The sequence below is a fragment of the Eumetopias jubatus genome, unplaced genomic scaffold (genome assembly GCF_037043125.1).
Source record: "Eumetopias jubatus isolate StellerSeaLion01/CBP00866 unplaced genomic scaffold, mEumJub1_p1.0 scaffold_5, whole genome shotgun sequence".
NCBI classification, from domain to species: Eukaryota; Metazoa; Chordata; class Mammalia; order Carnivora; family Otariidae; genus Eumetopias; species Eumetopias jubatus.
This window is the reverse complement of record NW_028274811.1, coordinates 124,961,160-124,974,597: the sequence shown is the minus strand read 5'-3', so window position 1 is coordinate 124,974,597 and position 13,438 is coordinate 124,961,160. Positions and strand designations below refer to the sequence as shown.

Below are 13,438 nucleotides of genomic sequence, written 5' to 3'. Positions count from 1 at the left end.
ATAAAATCTTAAAAAAAATAAATAAATAAATAAAAAATAAAAAATGTATTTATTTGAGAGAGAGAACACATAAGCAGGGGGAGGGGCAGAGGGAGAAGCAGACTCCCCATTGAGCAGGGAGCCCAATGTGGGGCTCAATCTTAGGACCCTGGTATCATGACCTGAGCCGAAGGCAGACGCTTCACTGACTGAGCCACCTAGGCACCCCAATAAAACTATTTTTTAATTTAAAAAGTACTTGAGCATTTAAAAGGTACAGTAGTTAAGTTCAAATTATGTCCCTTTTAAAATTCAATTGAATTATTTTTCAAAATAGCTATCTCTATACCACAACCTTTCTCACCTTTTACATGTTCTCATTTCCAAGAAAGGAAACAAAACAAAAACAAGAAAAACCTAGGAAGGTTTTTAATTTAAAAAGTAAACATTTAAAATGAAAACAAAATAAAGTATGGGAAGAACAGCTTTGTAAAATCTTGTAAGTTCAAATTCACATTTCATTTAACTAATCTTATTATGTTCTTACAGGAGTAAAAATATTGCTGTAAAAGGGATAAAAAATAAGAAGGAAATCTTCACTTTACCTTATAGGTGTAAATACATTTTCATGCCACCGAATTGCTAGAAATGTCAACTTCAGACACTCTCCAGAATAAAAAGTAAACGAACACAAGCAGCAATCTCCAAATAACTGTAGATAAATTTAATAAACTTTAGTATATAATTCATCTGAAAATAAATCAAGATATATAGAACATATATTTATCATAAATAAAATAAAATACGGAAATCCTGCTTGTATTTTTATTCTTAACGTTAGGCTAAAGAATAGTTAAAAAAAAAAAAAAGAATAAGTAATTTATTTATGAGCCAGAGGCATGCCCCAAGAAAACAATGCAATTTACTGTGACTATTACTGGAAAGATTCTTATATATTCTTATGTATTTTTCTCTTATTTAATAGTTACATATTATTTAAATTAGGGCACTACCTAGAGGTAGAGGAAGGTAGAGGAAAATAAAATTTCAAAACGCAATTTCTAACAATAGTGGATTGGGTAATGAAATGTTGGTCCATACATACAAAGAATGCATGCAGCTATTTAAGTTTTTTAGCTAATGAATAGGTTCTTTCTTGGAAATTAAATCTTACTTAGTATCACCAATTCTAGCTTTTTCAATTATTAAACTAGTTATATTTTGAAACTAAGGAAAAGTACAGAATCAGTCCTATAAATAGGGAACAAACTGCTGGTTGCCAGAGGGGAGGGGGGAGGGGGATGGGCAAAATGGGTGAAGCAGAGTGGTGGGTACAGGTTTCTAGTTATGTAACAAGTCATGGGAATAAAAGGTAGAGCATACAGTATATAATCAATGGTACTGTAATAGTTTTGCATAGTGACAGATGGTGACTATACTTGTGATAAGCACAGCATAACATAAAGAGTTGTTGAATCGCCATGTTGTATACCTGTAACTACTGTAACACTGTGCCAACTATACTCAAAAAAATAAATAAAAGTAAATAAAAATTTAAAACTAGGGGAAAGTGAAACTAGGGAAAGAAAAAGGAAGCTCTAACTTAAACCATTTTTTTATTTAAGTATAGTTAACAGTATTATATTAGTTTTGAGTGTACAATATAATTTTTCAACAATTCTACACATTTCTCAAGATAACTATGCTCTTAATACCCTTTATCTATTTCACCCAACCCTCACCCACCTCTCCTCTGGTAACCACTAGTTTGTTCTCTGTATTTAAGAATCTGTTTATTTTGGTGGTGGTGGTGGTAGTGGTTCATTTTTGATTTTTAGATTCAACATGTAAGTGAAGTCATGGGTATTTGTCCTCTGACTTATTTCACTTGGCATTATACCCTCTAGGTCCATCTATGTCATCACAAATGGCAAGATCTCATTCTTTTTTATCACTAAGTAATATTCCATTTTATAGATATACCACATCTTCTTTATCCATTCACCTATTGATGGACACTGGGGTGCTTCCATAGTTTGGCTACTGTAAATAATGCTGCAATAAATATAGAGGTGCATATGTCTTTTCGAATTAGTTTTTGTTTTCTTCGGGTAAATATCCAGTTGTGGAATTAGTGGATCATATGGTATTTCTATTTTTAGTTTTTTGAGGAAACTCCATACTGTTTTCCACAGTGGGTGCACCAATTTATATTCCCAAAAGTGCACAAGGGTTCTTTTCTCCACATCCTTGTCAAACACGTGTTATTTCTTGCCTTTTGATACTAGTCATTCTGACAGGTGTTAGGTGATATATCTCAGTGTAGTTTTGGTTTGCACTTCCCTGATTAGTGATGTTGAGCATCTTTTCATGTAACTGAGACCATCTGTATGTCTTCTGTAGAGAACTGTATATTCAAGTCCTCTGCCCATTTTTTAATTGGATTATTTGTGGGTTTTTGGTGTTGAGTTGTGTAAGTTCTTTGTATACTTTCGTTTTTTTTTTATTCATTTGAGACACAGAGATACAGAGAGAGAAGAGAGACAGAGAGAGCATGATCAGGGAGAGAGGCAGAGGGAGAAGCAGGCTCCCTGCTGAGCCAGAAGCCCGATGTGGGGCTCGATCCCAGGACTCTGGGATCATGACCTGAGCCGAAGGCAGACGCTTAACCATCTGAGCCACCCAGGTGCCCCAGTTCTTTGTATACTTTGGATATTAACTCCTTAACAGAAATATTTGCAAATATTTTCTCCAGTTCAACAAATTACCTTTTTGTTTTGTTGACGGCTTCCTCCTTCCCTGTGCAAAAGCTTTTTATTTTGTGTACTCCCAATAGTTTTAACTCTGCTTTTGTTTCCTTTGCCAGAGGAGATGTATCTAGGAAAATGTTTCCAAAGCTGTTGTCAAAGAAATTACTGCCTATGCTTTCTTCTAAGAATTTTATCGTTTCAGGTCTCACATTTAGGTCTTTAATCCATTTTGAGTTTATTTTTTTGTGGTGTAAGAAAATGGTCCAGTTTTCTCAACACCATTTGTTGAAGAAACTGTCTTTTCCCCATTATATATTCTTACCTCCTTCCTCACAGACTAATTGACCATGTACACATGGGATTATTTCTGGATTCTCTATTCTGTTCCTTGAGCTGTGTCTATTTTTGTGCCAGTACCATACTGTTTTGATTACCTCCAGCTTTGTTCTTCTTTTCCAAGATCACTTTGACTGTCTTTTGTGGTTCTACACAAATTGTGGGGTTATTTGTTCTAGCTCCTTGAAAAATGTTGGTATTTTGATAGGAATTGCATTAAATCTGTAGACTACTTTGGGCAGTATGGACATTTTAACAATACTCATTCTTCCAATCCATGAGCATGGAATATCTTTCCATTTGTTTGTGTTATCTTCAATTTCTTTAATCAGTGTTTTACACTTTTTGGAGTACAGATCTTTCACCTCCTTGGTTAAGTTTATTCCTAGGTATTTTATTCTTTTTGGTGCAATTATAAATGAAATTGTTCTCCTAATTTCTCTTTCTGCTACATCATTACTAGTGTAGAGAAATGCAAGAGATTTCTATATATTCATCTCGTATCCTATGACTTTACTGAATTCATTTGTCGGTTCTAGTAGTTTCTTTTGGTGGAGTTCAAACCATTTTTAATAAGCATTTTAAAAAATATGACCAAGAAATATAAAAATATTTTTTCCACAATAATTTCATATTTACGGGGCGCCTGGGTGGCTCAGTCAGTTAAGCGTCTGCCTTCGGCTCAGGTCATGATCCCAGGGTCCTGGGATCGAGCCCCACATCGGGCTCCCTGCTCAGCGGGGAGCCTGCTTCTCCCTCTGCCTCTGCCTGCCTGCCTGCCTACTTGTGCTCTCTCTCTCTCTCTCTAATAAATAAATAAAATCTTAAAAAAAAAATTGGCCAAGTGTTTAAAAAAAAAAATTTCATATTTACTGTGACAATTAATGATGACTAAAGATATAGAACAGTGCTTTAACACTCTGCTCAATAGCTTCACAAATACTTTCTGTTCTTAGAGTCTGCGATCTCAACTTCTATAACACCCTGTCTGATTTGGATTTTACCTCATTTTTTATAAAAACAGCGTGCACTACAGCTTCTTTATCTTCATTAGAAGGCAAATGAACTGCTTCTTCAGGTATGATCTGGGACCATTGGCCTACTAATGAAGGGCTTTTAGAAGAGAAGATATTCTTGAATTCCAAATATTCCCAAAGAAATATGCATCCAGGAGTTATAAGCAGAACTCTTTTCCCATTTCCAGATACATACAAGTACAGTCTCAAAGAGCTTGCTTTAAAAAAAAAAAAAAAAGTTAATTAAACTTCTGAAGTCTGAATTCTTCCCAGAAAGTACATAATTTATCTATTCTGACAATAAGAAACCTAAATGATGCATCCACTCAGGATAAAACTAAGGCACAATAAATTAAAAATACAAATAATAGTAACATTTATCATGTATTTGTTACATGATATTAGGAACCCATTGTTATCAGTATGATAGGCCAGACTTTTCTTCAAGATGAATCTAAGTATCACAATCATTTGTGATTCATAGATTCATAGGTTCATTCCAAACTTCATACATATATAAGAAAACATATATATGTATATATTCTCTATCTATACAGATATATATGCACACATACAGAGATGTATTTTTAAAATAGGAATAGGAAAATGTTTCATCTTCTTTTCCTTCTATTTACCAAGTAAACCAATTTAAGTAAATAAAAAACTCCTACCTACTGCAGCTTGAATCATTTTCTTAGGCTCTTCAGTTGTCTGTATAGTTTTCAAGCAATCTTGATCTTTGTTCCAAAGAAAAAGCTCCCCTGTAGTGAGTACCCCAGCCAGCCAGGCATCTGTTTCCAAAAAGGAAATACAATACTTATAATCTAATATTTCCCTTGATATTACCCCAAATTATGAACAAACACAATCTAGCCTTTTGAAAATATCAGTACTACTTAACCATTACTGGATGTTGTTAGGACAATAACATCCTTCAGTAAGGGCTGCAGACAAGGAATTTTCTTCTTTGTTCTTCCTGACAGCAAATTAATTTCATTTATGAATTTGTCATCCAAAAGAAAAACAGCTTCATTTTCCTAAGAGAAGAAACATGTGAGACTGACGAGGTGCCAGAAGTTAATTCAACCTCTAACCTAAATAATCCCAGAAAGGAAAATAAAGTGACATTCAAGAAAGATTATATACTTGTACCACAAATAATAAAATGAACAATAAGGTTGATTAGGTAACCTAGAGATTTTTTTCATTCTATCTTAAAATCCTTCTTAATAGAATCACTAGGTAGAATAACGTAATGGTTGCATCTAGATCTTTTTGACCTTAAAATTATAGGAGTGTTGGGGCACCTGGGTGGTTCGGTCGTTAATCATCTGCCTTCGGCTCAGGTCATGACCCCAGGGTCCTGGGATAGAGCCCCACATCAGGCTCCCTGCTCCGTGGGAAGCCTGCTTCTCCCTCTCCCAGTCCCCCTGCTTGTGTTCCTGCTCTCACTGTCTCCCTCTCTCTCTGTCAAATAAACAAATAAAATCTTAAAAAAAATAAAATAAAGTTAGGTTTTTAAAAAATAAATAAAATCTTTTAAAGAAATAAATAAAATTATAGGAGTGTCTTCTAATTATGCTAGCCAAAATTGAATTATGTGTTGTTTAATTTCATCAATTTGAACAGTAGTAGGGGCAAGTTTTTAAATTATTTACCTAGATTAAAACAGATATGGCTTCTGAAATTTATAAAACCCAGGCTCTGATCATTTTTTATTATCTAGAAAAAGCAGGCTGTTTTGAATGAACCTTCTTTTCATATATTTAAGGGCAGTGGTTTTCAAAGTACCACCTAACTAACACTATCAGCAACACCTGAGACCCTGTTAGAAATGCACTCTCCACCCAGAACTACTCAATCAGAAACTCCAGGAGTGGGGCCCAACACTTGTTTTAAAAACATCACCAGGGCGCCTGGGTGGCTCAGTTGGTTAAGCGACTGCCTTCGGCTCAGGTCATGATCCTGGAGTCCCTGGATGGAGTCCCGCATTATGCTCCCTGCTCGGCAGGGAGTCTGCTTCTCCCTCTGACCCTGCCCCCTCTCATGTGCTCTCTCTCTCTCAAATAAATAAATAAAAACTTTAAATAAATAAATAAATAAAAACATCACCAGGTAAAGGGGCACCTGGTGGCTCAGTCGGTTAAGTATCTGACTCAATCTCAGCTCAGGTCTTGATCTGAGGGTTGTGAGTTCAAGCCCTGGGTTGAGCATCACCAGATGATTCTGAACCACTGCAAAGTTCAAGAGACACTGTTCTAGAGGAAGTTAAAAATATAATTTCTCATAGGAAATGACTTTAAACACCAAATTTTTAAATTTTCATAATTATTACATATTCTAAGAGGATTTTATAGGTTTGCCAACTTTCCCTAAGGTGAGGAATCTATCCCATATATTGTGAATGGTATTCCTGGATTGCTGGTATATTTTGGCCCATCTTTATTCTAAGTTCTAAGGGGCACTTTTATTGAATACTCATGAAAATCACAATGGGAGGAAACACTCCACTGACTGTTCCAGTAAGGAAAGGTTCAGAAGATTAAATATTCCCTTCTGGTTATACAAAAATAAAAAGCTTTTGCACCATGCAGGAGGGAACCATCAACAAAACAAAAAGACAATCTGCTGAATGGGAGAAGACATTTGCAAATGATATGTCTGGTAAGGGGTAAAATCCAAAGTATACAAAGAAATTATATAACTATACACCAAAAAAACCCAAATAATCCAATTAAAAAATGGGCAGAAGACCTGAAAGGACCTTTTTCTAAAAAGACATACAGATGGCCAACAGATACATGAAAAGATGCTCAATATCACTAATCATCAGGGAAGTGCAAATCAAAACCACACTGAGATATATCACCTAGCACCTGTCAGAATGACTAGAATCAAAAAGACAAGCAGAGGGGTGCCTGGGTGGCTCAGTTAGGCATCTGACTCTTGGTTTTGGCTCAGGTCATGGTATCGAATTCGAGCCCTGCATTGGGCTGTGCTCAGCGGGGAATCTGCTTGAGATTCTCTGGCTCTCCCTCTGCCCCTCTCCCTACTCGTGTTCTCTCTCTAATAAATAAATAAAATCTTTAAAGAAAAAAAAAGACAAAAGGGGCACCTGGCTGGCTCAGTCAGTGGAGCCTGAGACTCTTGGTCTCAGGTTGTGAGTTTGAGCCCTATGTTGGATATAGAGATTACTTACAAATAAAATCTTTTAAACAAACAAACCAGAAATAACAAGTGTTTGGCAAGGATGTGAAGGAAAAAAGGACTCTTGTGCACTGTTGGTGGGAATTTAAATTGGTGCAGCAGCCACTGTGGAAAACAGTACGGAGTTTCCTCAAAAACTTACAAATAGAAATACCATATGATCCACTCATTCCACTACTGGATATTTTTTTAAGATTTTATTTGTTTATTTATTTGTCAGAGAGAGAGAGCGAGAGCACAAACCGGAGGTTGCCAGAGGGGAGATGAGTGGGAACATGGGCAAAATCGTTGAAGGAGATTAAGAGGTACAGAGTTCCAGTCATAAATAAATAAGTTACATAGATGAAAAGTACAGTATAGGGTATATACTAAAAACATTGTAATAGTGTTGTATGGTGACAGATGGCGACTATACTTATTGTGAGGAGCACCGAGTAATGCACAGAATTGTAGAATATGTTATACACCTGAAACTAGTATAATATTGTTAGGTTAATTATATTTAAATTAAAATTTTTCATTAAAAAAACTCCCTTTGGGGGCAACTGGGTGGCTTAGTCAGTTAAGCATCAGACTTTGAGTCAGGTCATGACATTGAGATCCTGGGATGGGGCCCCACGTCATGCTCCAGGCTCGGCAGGGAGGCTGCTTGCTTCTCCCTCTCCCTCCCCCTGCTCATGCTCTCTCTCTCTCTCAAATTAATAAATAAAATCCTAAAAAAAACACCTCCCCTTGATATATGCCATCTCAACCTTAAACGTAATAAGACAAAAAATTTTTTGAAAGTAAAATACTTCTTTTAGACCATTTAACTTTCTGGAAAAGCTAACTTGCTCCCGTAAAAAAACAAAAACAAACACAAAAATCCTGTTCCGTGAGCACGTGATCCTTCTAAAGATGGTGGTTTAAGACCATAGAACATTCTAGCTTAGAGGCAAAGTATACATTTAACACATTATTACAGCTGGTACTGTATGAAGAAAGAAAAACCTACCTGTCCCAACCAGGAGACTCGTGGCCAGGGCTTTTTCTGCTTGATGCTTGTTGAGGTTAAAACTTCTAATCTTATCTCCATGCTTGTTAACAATGACCAATTAAGTAAAAACAGTCCACCAGATGCTGTAAAAAAAAATAATAATAATAAATAACCCACAAGATTTACTAAGCATCTTAATTTAGATGTTTTCACAAAGTAAATTACTTTTTCATCAGCTCAATTTAACTCTCCTTTTACAAAGTAAATTACTTTTCACAAAGTAAATTACTTTTTCATCAGCTCAATTTAACTCTCCTTTTAAGGTAAGATATTGAGAATGCATTTAGTATCTTGTATCTCAGTTAGGCAAAATGTATTTGCCTTTTTCACAAGTTTTTTTCTCAGACTATAAAGATAAAAATAAAAACAAAATAAAAATAAACTAGGAAAACATCTTGACAATAAAGTTCCTATGCTTTTCTCAGTGCCATAGGTTGTATTACCCAAAGATGGCCACAACATTATCTCCCATCCCACATGCTCTTTTTATACTGTGACTTTCACACTTCTCTCATTGAGAGCTATTTGAGATATGAGATACTAAATTCATTCTCATATCTTACCTTAAAAAGAGGAAACCATGAATCCATATAATAAGTAAACTAATCAATTGAACATTTTATTAAAAATGGTACATTTACATTGTTTCAAAGTATAAAAATACACTATAAAGTACTCATTAATTGCAAAAAAGAAAAGAGTAGCTTTATAATGAAACCAGGCAGACTCCATGTAAACCAGTGATCAAAATGAAAATTATCAGGGACACCTGGGTGGCTCAGTCAGTTGAGCGTCTGCCTTCGGCTCAGGTCATGATCCCAGGGTCCTGGGATCGAGTCCCGCATCCGTCTGCTTGCTCAGTGGGGAGCCTGCTTCTCCCTCTGCCTGCCACTCCCACTGCTTGTGCTTTCTCTCTCTAATAAATAAATAAAATCTTTAAAAAAAATGAAAATTATCAGAAATGGGACAACTGGAGATCATGTGTCACCTAATACATAAAATGAGAGAAATTTCTCTGTAACACATGTGCTAAAGATACATAACCTGAATCTAATCACAAGGATGTATTAGGCAAACCCAAATCGACGGACATCCTACAAAATAACTGATCTGAAATCTTCAAAAGTTTCAAGGTTATGGAAGTTGGGAAAAAGATCAAGAAACTGGTCAAGTGGAAAACCTGATAACTGAGTTGCAATGAGTAATTGTAAATTTTATCTTTTCATGATAAAGGACAATATTGGCAACTGGAAAAACATGAATAGAAACTAAGGATGATATGGTTTAATGTATGAATGTTAATTTTCTGATTATGATGGGTGTCTTCCATATATGTAGGTAATTTCCTTGTTTGCAGAAAATACACACTAAAATATTCAGAGGTAAGAGAATATCAGTTTGTCACTCACTCTCAGATGATTCATGAAAAAATAGTTCCTTGTACTATATATGTAATTTTCCTATAAGTTTCTGACTGTTCCAAATTAATTTTTTTAATTTTTAAAATTGAGAAATCATGGGGCGCCTGGGTGGCTCAGTTGGTTAAGCGCCTAACTCTTGATTTCGGCTTAGGTCATGATCTCGGGGTCATGGGATGGAGCCCCAATTTGGGGCTCTGCACTCAGCAGGGAGCCTGCTTTCGAGTATCTTCCTCCCCCTCTGCCCCTCCCCCGCTTGTGCACACACACTCTCTAAAATAAATAAATAAATCTTTTTAAAGAAAAACTAACCAAATGCAAGAGGAATGATTTCATTAGAAAAGCATCATTTGCAGTTCCTAATGAAATAACAGATCTAGTTAACAGTGTCAGTGGTTGCTAAAACTATTAGGTGAAAGTAGATGGAGAACTTTTTATTAGATGTACTGACATGGCCTACAATCTTAAAATTACTAACTATGAGAAAAAGACATTATATTCCTCCTGATATGTTGCTATGTAGATGGGAAGTACACAGAACTATCTATGAAATCTTCTTTTTTTTTAAGAGAGAGTGCATGAGCAGTGGGTGGGGGAGGGGTAGAAAGAGAGGGAGAAGTAGACTCCCCACTGACTCCCCTCAATCCTAGGACCCCAAGAATACAACCTGAGCCAAGGGCAGACACAAAGGCACCACTGGAATGTTCTTAAAAAGATAAAAATTTAAAACTGAACCTTAATCTGTATCTGACTCTAAACACCAATTGACAAGAAATAAAATAAAGGAACATATTGAACACACCAAGAAGAATAAAATCAACCAAATTCAGAATGTAAAAAATGTTACAGGATAAATGATACAGTTTCTTCAACAAACAAATGCTATTTTAAAGGGAAGGGGGAGAGGGGCACCTGGGTGGCTCAGTCAGTTAAACGTCTGACTTTTTTTTAATAAAGATTTTATTTATTTATTTGACAGAGAGAGACACAGCAAGAGAGGGAACACAAGCAGGGGGAGTGGGAGAGGGAGAAGCAGTCCCGCTGAGCAGGGAGCCCGATGCGGGGCTGGATCCCAGGACCCTGGGATCATGACCTGAGCCGAAATCAAGCGTTAGGTGCTTAACCAACTGAGCCACCCAGGCGCCCCAAACGTCTGACTCTTGATTTCAGCGCTGGTCAATGATCTCAGGGTTGTGAGATAGAGCCCCAAGCTGGGCTCCACACTCAGTGGGGAGCCTGCTTGAGATTCTCTTTCTCTCACTCTCCTTCTGCCCCTCTCCCCACACACACGTGTTCTAAAATAAATAAACAAATAAAATCTTTTTTAAAAGGGGGCAAGGGGGAGAAACTGCTATATATGTATTATATAGATATAGACATGCATATACATAAGGGAGGGGAGTATTAAGAGACATAATAACCAAATGCAATATGTGAAGATCTTTTTTGGACCTTAATTTATTTTTTTTTTAAGATTTACTTATTTATTTTGAGAGAGTGAGAATGAGAGAGAGAGAGTACATGAGAGGGGGGAGGGTTCCTCCTCATTGAGCAGGGAGCCCGATGCGGGACTCGACCCCAGGACTCCTCCAGGATCATGACCTGAGCCGAAGGCAGTCACTTAACCAACTGAGCCACCCAGGCGCCCAAGGGCCTTAATTTAAATAAGCCAGTTAGAAATAGGTATTCAGCAGCTGCCAAAAATAAGGAAGATCTCAATTAAAAAAAATAAGGAAGAACTCTATGAACTGTGATTTCTAAAATATATTGTTTTTGTTTCTTTTTAAGATTTTTATTTATTTGAGAGAGAGAGCACGTGAGAGGGGGGAGGGTCAGAGGGAGAAGCAGACTCTCCACCAAGCAGGGAGCCTGATGTGGGACTCGATCCTGGGACTCCAGGATCATGACCTGAGCCGAAGGCAGATGCTTAATGATTGAGCCACCCAGGTGCCCCCTAAAATATATTGTTAATTGAAAAAAGTAAAGTGCAGGGATGCCTGGGTGGCTCAGTCCGTTAAGCATCTGCCTTTGGCTCAGGTCATGATCCCAAAGTCCTGGGATCGAGCCCCACATCTGGCTCCTTGCTCACTGACAAATAAATAAATAAAATATTTTAATAAATAAAACAAGCTTCACTGACTCTTTAAAAAAAAGAGAGATAAATGTAAAGTGAAAAAGTGCATATATAGGGGTGTCTGCCTGGCACAGTTGGTAGAGCAAGCAACTCCTGAACTTGAGTTTGAGCCCTACATTGGGTGTGGAGTCTACTTTAAAAAAAAAGTTTACCTAGTATGCTACTTTGTATGTAAGGAGATGAAAATAACATACTCATCATTTAATTTTGCAGAAAGAAACAGAAAAATAAAACAAAAATGAACAAAATAGGTTAAGTATTTCATGGGGTAGGGATGGCAAAGTGGAAAAGCGAGGGAGAGATACTTAATACACCTTTCTATATAGTTTTGACTTTTAGAATTACATTAGTAAACAAGAATGGGGAGACATAAAACCTAATACAAAGAGAAGCAAATCCGACTATATTTCAAATGAGTAAAATAACCACAATGAAAAGAAAAAGGATTAATTCAAGTAACTTTTAAATACAGTATTTTGACTCAAACTGAAGATAAAAAGAACTACAAACAAATCTCAAATTTTTCTTAGTAGGTCTGTTTTTCCTAGGGGTAGGAGTACAGAAATTATGAAGCTATTTTTTGTGTATTGTGGGACTGAGGAAATGAATATATATATCTGCTGATGGGAGCCAGTATTTTCATTGTAGAAGAAACAGAAAACAATTAAAGAATTAGGAAAGGTAAAGAAGAGCCCTAAGGAGCTGGATAACAATTAGAGATTAATCAGTATAAAAAATTCATGATTTCTACCTCTGTCTTCTAAAAGGGCTTATAGAGGGGCGCCTGGGTGGCTCAGTCATTAAGCATCTACCTTCTGCTCAGGTCATGATCCCAGGGTCCTGGGATCGAGCCCGGCACCGGGCTCCCTGCGCAGCGGGAAGCCGGCTTCTCCCTCTCCCACTCCCCCTGCTTGTATTCCCTCTCTTGCCGTCTCTCTGTCAAATAAATAAATAAACTCTTTTAAAAAATAAAAATTAAAAAAAATAAAAGGACCTATAGAAGCAATGACACTCTAGGTAGCAATGAGCAAACTTAACACCCAGATTTTGGGTTCTTTTCTTTCTTTTTTTATTTAAGATTCTACCCACTCATTTGAGAGAGAGAGAGAGAAATTACAGGCAGGGAAGGGGCAGGGGGAAAGGGAGAAACAGATTCCCTGCTGAACACAGAGCAGGACGTGGGGCTTGATCCCAGGACCCCGAGATCATAACCTGAGCCGAAGTCAGACGCTTAAGCAACTGAGCCACCCAGGCACCCCCAGATTTTGGTTTCTAAGTACCACTCCTCAGTAAGAGAAACCAGGGCTCCTTGAAAAAACAGCTGATTTCAGGGTACAGATAGTGAAGGAAACAGATGGCCCTGGAACATCTTGTTCCAAAATAAAGAAGCAAACATATAATGGGGGTATGTCAAAAAGAAACAGGACCAAGGGGTGCCTGGGTGGTTTAGTCGGTTAAGCATCCAACTCTTAGTTTCAGCTTAGGTCAGAGTCTCAGGGTTATGGGATCAAGCCACACCTAGGGCTCCATGCTGTGAGGACAGAGTCGGCCTGGGATTCTTT

The 13,438-nt window shown here is 37.0% G+C and overlaps 1 protein-coding gene across 1 annotated transcript in view; it reads right to left on the bottom strand.

The window, feature by feature from the left end:
• Window positions 1–8,396, bottom strand: part of CPLANE1 (ciliogenesis and planar polarity effector complex subunit 1) — a 122,636-nt gene extending 114,240 nt beyond the window's left edge. Inside the window, exons 1-5 of the mRNA XM_028098015.2 lie at window positions 8,283–8,396; window positions 4,983–5,118; window positions 4,753–4,872; window positions 4,070–4,299; window positions 585–691 (exon numbers count right to left, since the gene is read on the bottom strand). Coding sequence (XP_027953816.2) covers window positions 585–691; window positions 4,070–4,299; window positions 4,753–4,872; window positions 4,983–5,118; window positions 8,283–8,363 — 674 coding nt within the window. The 5' untranslated portion in view covers window positions 8,364–8,396. The remainder of the gene's footprint in view (window positions 1–584; window positions 692–4,069; window positions 4,300–4,752; window positions 4,873–4,982; window positions 5,119–8,282) is intronic.
• Window positions 8,397–13,438: the final 5,042 nt, after the last annotated feature.